Source organism: Eleutherodactylus coqui, chromosome 9, assembly GCF_035609145.1.
Source record: "Eleutherodactylus coqui strain aEleCoq1 chromosome 9, aEleCoq1.hap1, whole genome shotgun sequence".
Taxonomy (NCBI): Eukaryota; Metazoa; Chordata; class Amphibia; order Anura; family Eleutherodactylidae; genus Eleutherodactylus; species Eleutherodactylus coqui.
Genome location: NC_089845.1, coordinates 13,620,722 through 13,635,030, shown reverse-complemented (window position 1 = coordinate 13,635,030; position 14,309 = coordinate 13,620,722). Strand labels below are relative to the sequence as shown.

The window sequence follows — 14,309 nt, the reverse complement described above, 5'->3', positions numbered from 1 at the left end:
TGTCCAAAACTATCCACAATATTCCATGTGTGGTCTGACCAGTGACTTGTAAAGAGTAAGAACAATGTTCTCGTCATGTGCACCTAGACCTCTTTTGAGGCACTCTATTACCCTATTTGCCTTGGCAGCAGCTGCCTGACACTGGTTGCTCCAGTTAATCTTACAGTTAACTAAAATCCCCCAAGTCCTTTTCCATGTCGGTGTCCCCAGTAGTTTCCCATTTAGTGGGTAATGGTGGCATGTATTTCCTCTGCACATAAGCAGAACCGCACATTTAACAGTGCTACACCTCATTTGCCTCTGTAAAAGCCTGATCTACTGAAATGTCACGTTATTTATCCCACATGGTGGATACTATCAGAAAGAAAAAGTTACAATACCAAAATTGTTGGTTTTTTTTTTATCCTGGTCTGAATTAAATAAATAGTTTGTACCAAAATGGTACTAATAGAAACTACAGTTTGCCCCACAAAAAACAAGCCCGACCTTTCAACAGAAAAAAAAAAATGAATGAGCCTCAGAATAATGTGATGGCAGAGGTGCCAGTATGTGTGATGGTCGGTGGAGACAGGAGGAGGAGACATGCTTTATGCAGCAAACAGTAAACTAAACAGGTAATTAATAGGTACATAACGCTCCACAGGAGGGATCTCATACTACAGTACACAGCATGATGTAACCTTGTATAACTCCCGCGTACAATATCTGGCATTGTCCATCAGCACATGACTCTGTTTCTCCGAAGTTGGCAGCAGCAAGGCACGTGTCAGCCTGTCAGCTCCGGCCTTCATTAGAGGGATTGTTCCAGTATAAAAAAAAAAAATAATGCAATAAAATAAGACTAGAAGCCGTGCTTACCTCTCTTCTTCCAGAGAAACAGTGGAGCAGCTCCAGTGAAAATCCAACCATCGGCACAGAGCAGAAGTCAGGTGACAAATGCTACCAAACAGAGACGGCAGCATCACCCCCCCCCCCCCCGTTTCCTGGAAGCGGCGCTCACATCCAGGGCGCCATGATGCCAGCAGTTTGGAATGGTGACGTGCTGACAGTGGGATCTTCACTCAAGCCGCTCCGCTGTTTCCCAGGAGAAGGGAGGTAAGTACTGCTTATTATGTTATTTTATTGCATGTTCGACTGTATACCATGTTAACTATGCCCAATCTACCTAAAGACCACCAACTCACTTGGTTCCTATTCATATACACGGGGGTGTTTCCGGTAATTCTCACTCACACTGGAGGCTGCTGGGCTTCTGCTGCAGCTACGCACACTTGGCACACAACATCCAGCGGGGCGTATGAAACACTCCTTCCACCTTATCACGGCGACACAGACAACTTTTTAAATCACTAACGTACCAAATGAGCTACTTACATTGTGCTTGATTGATTGGGGGTTTTTTTGCAAGAAGCTGAAAGCTTGAAAATTTGGCAAATAAACCTAATTTGCAGAAGGGGGGGGGGGGGGATATTGAATGTAACCGCCTACACATTATATCCACACATAAGTATATGTAATGTACTACTGTTAATTGGAGTTGTAGGGTAATGTTGTTGAGGTAGAGGGAGGGTAAGGATGGGTACGGTAATAGGAGATGCTCTGTGCAAGTGACATCAGTCCTCTGGGCCCCGGTAATGGACTGTGTGAGTTAGGGCCATGCAAATTCAACTAGAACAGCTCCTCAGTTTCCTACTGGTCACGACAGCCGGTCCCCCCTAGTCATGGTACGAGGGACAATGACCCCGTCCACCCACTGGGCCCAGCCTAAAAAAAAAAAGGATCGCATACTCACCTCTCCTGGAGCCCCCAAGCCAAAACCCCTTTAAATGAGAGCTGCAGCTGCAGGTACAAGTGTGAGCCACTACACAAGAGTCAGAGCAGAAGTTTCCACTCCATGCTAACAGCGGGCGCCATCGCCCCAAGCGGCGGTCCTCAGCCAATCATATACTGAAGCTCTACCCAGGATACGTCATCAATGGTATCTCACTGCAATACCCCCTTGACCCCTTAATGCTACAGGATGTACAGTTCTGCAGGCCCAGGGTATGGAGGGGGGATCACTGGTCGTTCCCATCCATAAAAGGCGGGCGCCGACTGTTTCTTGCAGCCAACACCCGCCAAACACATTTAACTCTCTAAATGTCGTCAATTCTGACAGTGGCATTTAAATGTCCCAATCGACGCTCAGGGCTCCCGCAATATCCCCACGATAAGATCGTGGGTTGCCATGCGATTGTCGTGGCAGCCGGGGGCCTTCTGTAAGGCCCCAGGACTGCCATTGCAGCTCGCCTATCAGGTCGCAGTATAATGTAATGCTATGGCGATCAAAGCATCACAATTAAAAATTAGTTTCAAAAAGCTTTATTAATATTAAAAAAATAAAATTTAATAAGATTGAAAAAAAACAAAACTCTTGCCATATTTATAATAAAAGAATCTAAATAGAGAGGAGCGAGTATGCTCATCTGAGCTTGATGCTCGGTGGAGCATTAAAGGGGTTGTCCCGCGAAAGCAAGTGGGTCTATACACTTCTGTATGGCCATATTAATGCACTTTGTAATGTACATTGTGCATTAATTATGAGCCATACAGAAGTTATAAGAAGTTATTCACTTACCTGCTCCGTTGCTAGCGTCCTCGTTTCCATGGAGCCGCCTAATTTTCAGCGTCTAATGGCCAAATTAGACGCGCTTGCGCAGTCCGTGTCTTCTTCTTTTCTCAATGGGGCCGCTCGTGCTGGATGCCGACTCCGTGTAGCTCCAATCAGGAGGCTGGAATCGGCAATGGACCGCACAGAAGAGCTGCGGTCCACCGAGGGAGAAGATCCCGGCAGCCATCTTCAACCGGTAAGTAAGAAGTCACTGGAGCGCGGGGATTCAGGTAAGCGCTGTGCGGATTTTTTTTTAGGTCCCTGCATCGGGTTTGTCTCGCGCCGAACGGGGGGGCTGTTGAAAAAAAAAAAAACCCCGTTTCGGCGCGGGACAACCCCTTTAACATACTCCTTGGTGCTAGTTACTTACTCGAGGACCACACGGTGCCCGAGAAACTTTAATATCCCCTCCCCACATGTTTTGCGCCATTTTTTAGCCACTAAACATGCAAGGAAGTCTTTATAACTTCTTGCTGTGACGTGCCAACGCTCTGCAGGTGACCGCCGAGTACTTAAACTGTTGCCGCCCGTGGCTCGCCTCAGACGCATGCTGCATGACATTGGGGATAGAGCTGCTAGCAGTGCTAGGCAGGGAAAGGGTTAGTGTAGGGATCCTGACTACCAGAACCCAACTTTTTAGGACTACTACTCCTCTCATTGTGTGCATCAGCATTTTGGCTGGCTGGGACCAGTAGTGTGCACAGATTTTTTTTCAAGCACACTATATACCAGTGTCTGGGGGTCTGTGAATTGGCGCTATCCAACAGCAGCATAGACTTAAAGGGGTTGTCCCGCGCCGAAACGTTTTTTTTTTTTTTTTCAATAGGCCCCCCGTTCGGCACGAGACAAACCCAATGCATGTGTTAAAAAAAACAAAACGTTTAGTACTTACCCGAATCCCCGCGCTGCGGCGACTTCTTCCTTACCTTAGCAAGATGGCCGCCGGGATCTTCACCCACAATGCGCCGCGGGTCTTCTCCCATGGTGCACCGTGGGCTCTGTGCGGTCCATTGCCGATTCCAGCCTCCTGATTGGCTGGAATCGGCACACGTGACGGGGCGGAGCTACGAGGACCAGCTCTCCGGCACGAGCGGCCCCATTCACCAGGGAGAAGACCGGACTGCGCAAGCGCGTCTAATCGGGCGATTAGACGCTGAAATTAGACGGCACCATGGAGACGAGGACGCTAGCAACGGAACAGGTAAGTGAATAACTTCTGTATGGCTCATAATTCATGCACGATGTACATTACAAAGTGCATTAATATGGCCATACAGAAGTGTATAACCCCACTTTCTTTCGCGGGACAACCCCTTTAAAAATTTTCTGGCCCTGTTTAGAGTGTATACTGTATACCAGTCTCTGGGTGGCTGTGACTTTTCGCTTTATAACAACAGTATACACTGATTATTCTGTCTATTTTGGTCTATAAGATTACACAAAACAAATGGCATTTTGCATAACATTTAGTCCAAGTCCTTTATCCAACATGGTGAAGACTAGGGGTAAGGGTCGAGGCCGTTGACGTGGGCATCCGAATGAGGGTGTGGGCAGGGACAGAGGCCGAGGTCTGGGATGGGGTGAAACAGTGCCTGCTGCTGAGGGATTAGTAGAGCGCCGCATATCTACGCTGCCTAGCTTTATCTCACATTTTGCAGGTCCGCGTGGTAGACCATTATTAAAAGCACAACAGTGCGATCAGGTGCTGACGTGAATAGCGGAGAACGCCTCCAGTACTTTATCCAACACCCAGTCTTCCACGCAGTCCACTGACGCTAGCCAAGGCACTGCTCCTCTGAATCCTCAGGCTGCTTCTCCTTCCTCCCAGCCTGGTCACTCCAGGAAAAGGAGAGATTAAGAACAGGAATACACCCAAGACCTCTTCTCGGGTCCCTGCCCTGAGTCTGAAAAAACGGTTCCACAGCCACATGATGAGTTTGTCGTGACCGATGCTCAAAATTTGGAACTTTCACAGACTCAGGGTGATTTGGGTGGGGACTTCGATTTACTGTCTCAAGAGCTATTTGTGGATGATAAGGATGAGACACGAGTTGTCTGTCAGTGAGGTTGTTGTTAGGGCAGTAAGTCTGAGGGAGGAGCAGACAGAGGATTCAGAGGAAGAGCAGCTGGACGATGAGGTGACTGACCCCACCTACTGAGGACAGGGCTTCAGAGAGGGAGGCAAGTGCAGCAGCAGAACAGGTTGGAGGGGCAGTGGGGTGGCCAGGGGGAGAAGCAGGGCCAGAGCAAATAATCCACCAACTGTTCCCCACAGCACCCCCTCACGGCAAGCCTCCGTGCAGAGGGCTCGGTGTTCGAAGGCCTGGAGGTTTTTTATTGAGAGCGCGGACAACAGGCAGTGGTGTGCAACTTGTGCCGCACCAAGATCAGCCGGGGAGTCACCACTACCAACTTCACTACCACCAGAATGCACAGGCATATGATGGCCAAGCACCCCACGAGGTGGAACAAAGGTCATTCACCGCCTGCGGGTCACACCACTGCCTCTTCCCCAGTGTCACAAACTGGCACATAGATGCAATCCCCCTCCCAGGACACAGGCACGAGCGCCTCCCGGCCTGCACCCACACCCTTACCTCCACGGTCCTCCACTGCCTCCACCAATGTGTCCCAGCGCAGCATTCGGCTGTCGCTAACCCAAGCATTGGAACAAAAGCGGAAATACGCGGCCACCCACCCACATGCACAATCGTTAAACGTGCATTTCGCAAAACTACTTACCCTGGCTGCCGCACAGGCTTGTAGAAACGGAGGCTTTCTGCAACCTGATGGCGGCGGTCCCTCGGTACTAGGTCCCCAGTCGGCACTATTTTTCTCGATGCGCCGTCCCCGCCCTACACCAGCACGTCTCACTGAACATAAACCGTGCCCTCACCAACGTGGTTACTGGGAAGGTCCACTTAACCACCAACACGTGGACAAGTGCTGGCGAGTAAGGACATTACATCTCCCTGACGGCATATTGGGTGAACTTGGTGGAGGCTAGGACCGAGTCTGACCCTGGGTCCACTCACGTGCTACCCACACCGAGGATTGCGGGTCCTACCTCGGTGAAGGTTTCTCTGGCGTATTATGCCACCTCCTCCTCCTCCTCCTCCACCACCACCTCCACCTGTCAATTACCACATGTGAGCACGTCGCCTGCAGTCGGTAGCTCGAGGCGCTGCAGCACTGCAGTGGGGAAGCGTCAGCAGGCTGTGTTGAAACTACTCAGCTTGGGAGACAAGAGGCACATCGCCCAAGAGCTGTTACAGGGTTTGACCAAGCAGACCGATCTGTGGCTTTCGCCGCTGAACCTCCAACCAGGCATGGTCGTGTGTGACAATGGGCGTAACCTGGTGGCGGCTCTGCAGCTTGGCAGACTAACACACGTGCCATGCCTGGCCCACGTGTTCAATCTGGTGGTTCAGTGCTTTCTGAAAAACTACCCCCATTTGTCTGACCTGCTCAGCAAGGTGCGTCGCGTGTGTGCACATTTCAGGAAGTCCACCACAGATGCTGCTACCCTCAGGACACTGCAACATCGCTGCCAGTGCACCAACTGTTGTGCGACGTGCCCACGCGCTGAAATTCTACTTTGCACATGTTGGCCAGGCTTTCCAAGCAGCGTAGAGCCATTGTAGAATACCAGCAGCAACATGGCCGTCAGAGTGGTAGTTAGCCTCCGCAGTTCTTCACAGAGGAGTAGGCATGGGTGGCAGACATCTGTCAGGTCTTAGGAAACTTTGAGAAGTCCACACAAATGGTGAGCGGCGAAGCGGCCATTATCAGTGTAACCATCCCGCTGCTTTGCCTGCTGAGAAGTTCGCTGCTAAGCATAAAGGCTGACGCTTTGCAGTTAGAACAGGAGATGGAGGATGACAATATGTCGCTTGATAGCCATATCACCCTCACGCCTGTTTCTCAGCAAGTATTGGAGGAGGAGGAGGAGGGGGAGGAGGAGAAGGAGGGAGAAGAGACTGCTGCACACACTGAAGATGGTACCCATGCTGCTTCCCTCACATCTGTTCAGCATGTATGGGCTTAAGAGGAGGAGGATCATGAAAGTCATCCTCCTAGTAAGGACAGCGATGTGTTGCGTACTGGGACTCTAGCACACACGGCTGACTTCATATTAAGCTGCCTTTCCCGTGACCCTCGCGTTAGACGCATTCTGGCTAACACGAATTACTAGGTGTTCACCCTTCTCGACCCACGGTATAAGGAGAACCTTTCCACTCTCATTCCGGAAGAGGAAAGGAGTACGAGAGTGATGCAAGACCACAAGGCCTGGGTGGAAAAGCAGATGCTAAAGTTCGCATCTGACAACGCTAGCGGTAGACGACGTAGTTCACTGGGCCAACTAGCAGGGGAGGCGTGGGAAACAGGCAGCATGTCCAGCGCAGGCAGGGGAACACTCTCCAAGGCCTTTGCAAGTTTTATGGCTCTCCAGCCAGACTGTGTCACCACTCCCCAGTCTAGGCTGAGTCAGAGAGAACACTGTAAAAATATGGTCAGGGAGTACATAGCCGACTGTACCAACGTCCTCCATGACCCCTCTACTCCATACAACTATTGGGTGTCAAAGCTGGACACGTGGCACAAACTTGCGCTGTACGCCTTGGAGGTGCTGGCCTGCCCTGCCGCTAGCGTCTTATCAGAGAGGGTTTAAGTGCTGCTGGGGGGGGGGATCATCACGGATAAGCGTACCCGCCTGTCAACTGACAGCGCCGACAGGCTTACACTCATTAAGATGAACAAAGCCTGGATTTCCCCTGACCTCTCTTCTCCACCGGTGGAAAACAGCGGAACATAAAGATTCTTTAAGCTGCAACAGGAGAACCATGCACCCTCTATTACCCCAAAAAGAGGAGAAGTAGCTTGGTTTATCCCTCTCTGATCTTCCTCCTCCTCTTCCTAAACCAGCATGTCATCACGCCGAACAGGTAATTTTTTAGAGGGCCAAAAGTCTCTGTTAAAACTAATTTTTTCGGAGGGCTGCCTCCAGGCTCTGTTAGCAAATTAAGCAACTACGAGCTCTATCTTTAAAAAATGTTTCTGGGTTTCACCTGCACTCTGGGTAAACAAAGTTTTCTGGGGTACACCTGTACTCTTGGTACATAAATGTTTCAGGGGTTCGCCTATACTCTTGGTACAAAAAGGTTTCATGGGGTTGCCTATACTCTTGGTACTGAAATGTTTCAGGGGGGCGCCTATACTCTTGGTACTGAAATGTTTCAGGGGGGCGCCTATACTCTTGGTACACAAATGTTTCAGGGGGTCGCCTATGCTCTTGGTACACCAATGTTTCAGGGGGTCGCCTATGCTCTTGGTACACTAATGTTTCAGGGGGTCGCCTATGCTCTTGGTACACCAATGTTTCAGGGGGTCGCCTATGCTCTTGGTACACCAATGTTTCAGGGGGTCGCCTATGCTCTTGGTACACAAATGTTTCAGGGGGTCGCCTATGCTCTTGGTACACAAACGTTTCAGGGGGTCGCCTATGCTCTTGGTACACAAACGTTTCAGGGGGTCGCCTATACTCTGGGTACACAAACGTTTCAGGAGGTCGCCTATACTCTGGGTACACAAACGTTTCAGGGGGTCGCCTATACTCTGGGTACACCAATGTTTCGGGGGTTCGCCTATACTCTCGGTACACAAATGTTTCAGAGGGTCGCCTATACTCTCGGTACACAAATGTTTCAGGGGGTCGCCTATACTCTTGGTACACAAATGTTTCAGGGGGTCGCCTATGCTCTTGGTACACCAATGTTTCAGGGGGTCGCCTATGCTCTTGGTACACCAATGTTTCAGGGGGTCGCCTATGCTCTTGGTACACAAATGTTTCAGGGGGTCGCCTATACTCTGGGTACACAAACGTTTCAGGGGGTCGCCTATACTCTGGGTACACAAATGTTTCAGGGGGTCGCCTATACTCTCGGTACACCAATGTTTCGGGGGTTCGCCTATACTCTCGGTACACAAATGTTTCAGAGGGTCGCCTATACTCTCGGTACACAAATGTTTCAGGGGGTCGCCTATGCTCTTGGTACACAAATGTTTCAGGGGGTCGCCTATGCTCTTGGTACACCAATGTTTCAGGGGGTCGCCTATGCTCTTGGTACACAAACGTTTCAGGGGGTCGCCTATACTCTGGGTACACAAATGTTTCAGGGGGTCGCCTATACTCTTGGTACACAAACGTTTCAGGGGGTCGCCTATACTCTTGGTACACAAACGTTTCAGGGGGTCGCCTATACTCTTGGTACACAAACGTTTCAGGGGGTCGCCTATGCTCTTGGTACACAAACGTTTCAGGGGGTCGCCTATGCTCCTGGTACACAAACGTTTCAGGGGGTCGCCTATGCTCTTGGTACACCAATGTTTCAGGGGGTCGCCTATGCTCTTGGTACACCAATGTTTCAGGGGGTCACCTATGCTCTTGGTACACAAACGTTTCAGGAGGTCGCCTATACTCTGGGTACACAAATGTTTCAGGGGGTCGCCTATACTCTCGGTACACCAATGTTTCGGGGGTTCGCCTATACTCTCGGTACACAAATGTTTCAGAGGGTCGCCTATACTCTCGGTACACAAATGTTTCAGGGGGTCGCCTATACTCTTGGTACACAAATGTTTCAGGGGGTCGCCTATGCTCTTGGTACACCAACGTTTCAGGGGGTCGCCTATGCTCTTGGTACACAAACGTTTCAGGGGGTCGCCTATACTCTTGGTACACAAATGTTTCAGGGGGTCGCCTATACTCTTGGTACACAAACGTTTCAGGGGGTCGCCTATACTCTTGGTACACAAACGTTTCAGGGGGTCGCCTATGCTCCTGGTACACAAACGTTTCAGGGGGTCGCCTATGCTCCTGGTACACAAACGTTTCAGGACGTCGCCTATGCTCTTGGTACACCAATGTTTCAGGGGGTCGCCTATGCTCTTGGTACACCAATGTTTCAGGGGGTCGCCTATGCTCTTGGTACACCAATGTTTCAGGGGGTCGCCTATGCTCTTGGTACACCAATGTTTCAGGGGGTCGCCTATGCTCTTGGTACACCAATGTTTCAGGGGGTCGCCTATGCTCTTGGTACACCAATGTTTCAGGGGGTCGCCTATGCTCTTGGTACACAAATGTTTCAGGGGGTCGCCTATGCTCTGGGTACACAAACGTTTCAGGGGGTCGCCTATACTCTGGGTACACAAATGTTTCAGGGGGTCGCCTATGCTCTGGGTACACAAACGTTTCAGGGGGTCGCCTATACTCTGGGTACACAAACGTTTCAGGGGGTCGCCTATGCTCTGGGTACACAAACATTTCAGGGGGTCGCCTATACTCTGGGTACACAAACGTTTCAGGGGGTCGCCTATACTCTGGGTACACAAATGTTTCAGGGGGTCGCCTATACTCTCGGTACACCAATGTTTCGGGGGTTCACCTATACTCTTGGTACAGAAATGTTTCAGAGGGTCGCCTATACTCTAGGTACACAAATGTTTCAGGGGGTCGCCTATACTCTTGGTACACAAATGTTTCAGGGGGTCGCCTATACTCTTGGTACACAAACGTTGCAGGGGGTCGCCTATACTCTTGGTACACAAACGTTTCAGGGGGTCGCCTATACTCCTGGTACACCAATGTTTCAGGGGGTCGCCTATACTCTTGGTACACCAATGTTTCAGGGGGTCGCCTATACTCTGGGTACAGAAATGTTTCAGGGGTTCGCCTATACTCTTGGTACAGAAATGTTTCAGGGGTTCACCTATACTCCGGGTACACAAATGAATTCTCGCAGCGGGATTGGACCTGGCGTCTGCAGGCGCCCTAATGAGACTTTCACAGGTTCATTGTAAACCCGTGGTGGCAACTTTTGCAACACTTCCAGTTTCAAGGTAATCTCTTGTTTAAGCATGGGTTGTTGAATTGTGCTGATGGTTAGAAGTACTAGCATCCGCTTTATGCCCACATTTGTGGCCCCTGACAAATTTGTGACGGAGGTGGCATGGGATTGAAATAATTGTAACCCGTGGACATGGGCGCCCGAATGAGGGTGTGGGCAGAGGCCAAAGTCCTGGGCGGTGTGCAACTCTGCCATGCTTGGCCAATCAAATTTCTTCATGGTTCATGCTATCCTTGGAGCGATCAAAGGAATCGTAACTGATTTAATGAGACTTTCACAGGGTCACTGTATACCTGTGGTGGCAACTTTGAGAACACCTCCTGCTTAAAAAAAATCTTTTATTTTAGAATGGGTTGTTGAATTTTGCAGATGCTTAGATGTACTAGCATCAGAGTCCGCTTTAGGGCCACATTTGTGTTCCCTGACAAGTTTGTGACGGAGGTCGCACAGGATTGGAATAATTGTAACCCCACAGTCCTTTCTAGGAATACTACTCCTCTCATTGTGTGCATCAGCAGTTTGGCTGCCTGGGACTAGTAGTGCGCACAAGGCATTCGCAAGCATCCCAGCTGTATAACAGGACAACTCATTGTGCACTGCCTGTTTTTGGATGTCCGCTGACATATAATGCCCTGATTGGTAAACAGTCGGATTGGTTTAGGCCTGATAAACGCACGCATGCCTGGGGGTCAGCGCTGGTCAGCATATATTATCTCTCGTGTTACCACAGTTATCCAAGATACTGGATTGGAGCGTTCACAGGAAGCGTGACTGATTTCATGAGACTTTCACAGGGTCACTGTATACCTGTGGTGGCTACTTTGGCGACACCTCGTGCTTCAAACCAATCTTTGGTTTTAGAATGTGTTGCTAAATTGTGGAGATGGGTAGAAGTACTGGCATCTGAGTCCCCTTTATGCCCAGGTTTGTGGCTCCAGACAATATTGTCACGGATGTGGCACGAGATTGGACTTCTGATCATACATTAATTTATCATCAGTTCTCATCAGCATAGTGGGATGTCGCCCACAATTTCAAAGGGGGTCGCTGCCAGGCCCTGCCAACCCTCTGCAGTGTGTGTCTCCAGCTCTTCCTCATCCAGTACGCACTTATAAATAGACATGAGAGTGGTGAGGCTATCAAGCAAGCGTGTGGTATGAGGGCAGCTGAACGCTGCGCTGGGAAAAATTTGAGTACGCTGTGGACACAGGGTCGAGCGGGGGGTTGGACAGCAATGCCAACATGTAACCCAGGAGAAGAGGCAGCGGTGTCACCCGCAGGTGGTGATTGGCCTTGGTTGCAGCTAGTGTGCTGCTTAGCTAAAATGTGCCACCGCGTGTGCCTTGCTAATGATGGTCTGTCCCAAGTGAATTGTTAGGGGGGTGACCACCAGGCTCTTACCCACAATGTGGCTTAATAGTGCGATCTGGGAGCCTCAGATGCAGCCATGCATGCTGTCCCTGACGTTCCCTATCCATTTCTGTGGTGTTTCCATGACTTTCTGATGTTTTCAGGTGATTCACACAACCTCCCCCATGCGGAGCATCAGTCAGCTTGAAAAATTACCCCATTGACTTCAATGGGGTTCGTTACTCGAAACGAGCACCCGAGCATTTTGGTGCTCTCTCATCCCTAAATCTAAATAATAAAACAAAAATACATATTTGTTATCACTGTGTCAGTAAAAGTCCGATCTATCAAAGTAAAGTATTATTTACCCCACACAGTGAACGTTGTCAGAAGAAAAAACCAACTCCAGAATTGTGCTTTTTTAATCACTCTGTCTCTAAGAAAAAAATGTAATAAAAATGATCAAAAGGTCGTATGTACCGCAAAATGGTACCAATTGAAACTACAAGACGTCCCGCACAAAATGACCCCTCACACAGCTGTGTCGATGGAAAAATAAAAAAGTTATATCTGTCAGAAGATGCAGAAGAAAATAATTTTAAAAATATATATATATATGTTTGGGAAAAAAAATAAAAGTAGAACAGCAAAAAAAACCTCATTTTGATATCATAGTAATCGTATGACCCATAGAATAAAGTTATCATGTCATTTTTGTTGCAGTGTGTACGCCGTAGAAATAAGACAACCCCCCCCCCCAAAAAAAAAAAAAATTTGCAAAATTTTGCTTTCTTCCCATTTCACTCCACTTTTTTAAAAAGTTTTTTTTAGTACATTATATGGTACATTAAATAGTAAAACTGAAAAATACCTCTCGTCCTGCAAAATACAAGCCCTCAGACATCTGGTCCTTAAGGGGTTAATACTTCCTGACATAAATGATGAAATGTTTTCCACTAAGTAAACTTATTTCCTACCTTTGTCACTGTAATCATCCACAAGGATAAGTTCCTCGAGGAGAATATCCGGAGTCGTTTCCAGGACGCTGTGCACTGTCCGCAGGAGTGTGGACGCAGCCTCATTGTAAAAGGCAATGACAATGGATGTTCGTGGTAACTTATGGTAGTCGTATCTTACAGTTTTACACCTGCAAAAGAAAAGATGTGACATGAGAAGACACCAGAGACAGAATACAGGTAACACTATATTGTGGGGGGAAATGTTGTATCCTAGGGCTGCTAGGGCTATGAGCGCTCTTCATTATGAGCTTTAGCTTGTAAGCGTGCAGGATTCCCCTGCAAACCGATAATATCAGTGAAATCCGGCCCCACAGCCAAGTGTAAAGAGGTTTACTGCAGCAAAGCAGATTGTAAAGGCCTTCCACTCAAGAACAATTAAGGGCTTGGCACTTAGAGAAGTACATCAAATAAGACAAACAAGGGCAGGGTGTGTCCACCGCCAGACAGACTTTGTGCAACAGGTGCGAATCACAAGACAACCAACAACTTTCTATTATGCATGGAATGTTTACAATGTAACTACCAGATGATACATTATAGTATTACAAACTTGCAATGACAAACCTAATGCTTTATTAAAAGATCACTCATTTGTCAAACAACTTCTGCTTATGATAGGCACTGTGAGAACTTGGCCAAATTACAAGTTACCTAAAATGATGCCTTTGTAAATCCCTCCAAAGTGCTGGCCACTTAATGTGCAGTCCTTCTAATTTGCTGTCCAGCACATGTTGTCAAGTGAAAGTTTTATGTTACTGAAGACTGAACTACAACAGACCAGGGAGTGCAGGAGGAGGATGATTCATCCTGCTGACTGGAGTCTGGAGATGTGCATGGTATGGCGAGGTGGAGAGTGAGGGATGTTATACACATAGACAATGGTCAGGCATTTAGCCATGTGACGGCAGGATCAGTATGACTGCAGGAGCGGTTTATGACTGCTAGCAGGGACTGCAGTCAGTAGGTCAGGGAGCATGATATCAGGCGGCATACAGAGGAGTTTGTTTCGGGAATGCGGTATGCCTCCCTGAAGAGGTGCGTTTTTAGAGCACGCCTGAAGTTTTTCGAGTCCTGGATTGCCCGGGTATCCTTTGGTAGTGCGTTGCAGAGGACCGATGCTGCTCTGGAGTGAGAAGTTCGAATTAAAGGGGCGCGCAGTCTAGTTTCGTTAGCAGAGCGGAGAGCCTGGGCTGGGTGATGGATTGAGATGAGGGAGGCAATATAGGGGGGCGCTGCGCTGTGGAGGGCTTTGTGGATGGAGGTAGTAAGTTTAAATTGAATTCTGTATTTAACCGACAGCCAGTGCAGTGACCGGAACAGGGCAGAGGTTTCCGAGTAGCGGCTGGACAGGAAGATGAGCCTGGCTGCCGCATTCAGGATGGA

The 14,309-nt window shown here is 49.0% G+C and overlaps 1 protein-coding gene across 2 annotated transcripts in view; it reads right to left on the bottom strand.

Moving 5' to 3' along the window:
• Positions 1 to 14,309, bottom strand: part of GALNT12 (polypeptide N-acetylgalactosaminyltransferase 12) — an 84,023-nt gene that overhangs the window by 54,119 nt on the left and 15,595 nt on the right. For both annotated transcript variants that reach the window (XR_010786690.1, XM_066579132.1), the window contains exon 3: positions 12,885 to 13,054. Coding sequence is in view for 1 of the 2 variants with exons in the window: in XM_066579132.1 (XP_066435229.1) it covers positions 12,885 to 13,054 (170 nt within the window). In the remaining variant the exon portion in view is untranslated. The remainder of the gene's footprint in view (positions 1 to 12,884; positions 13,055 to 14,309) is intronic.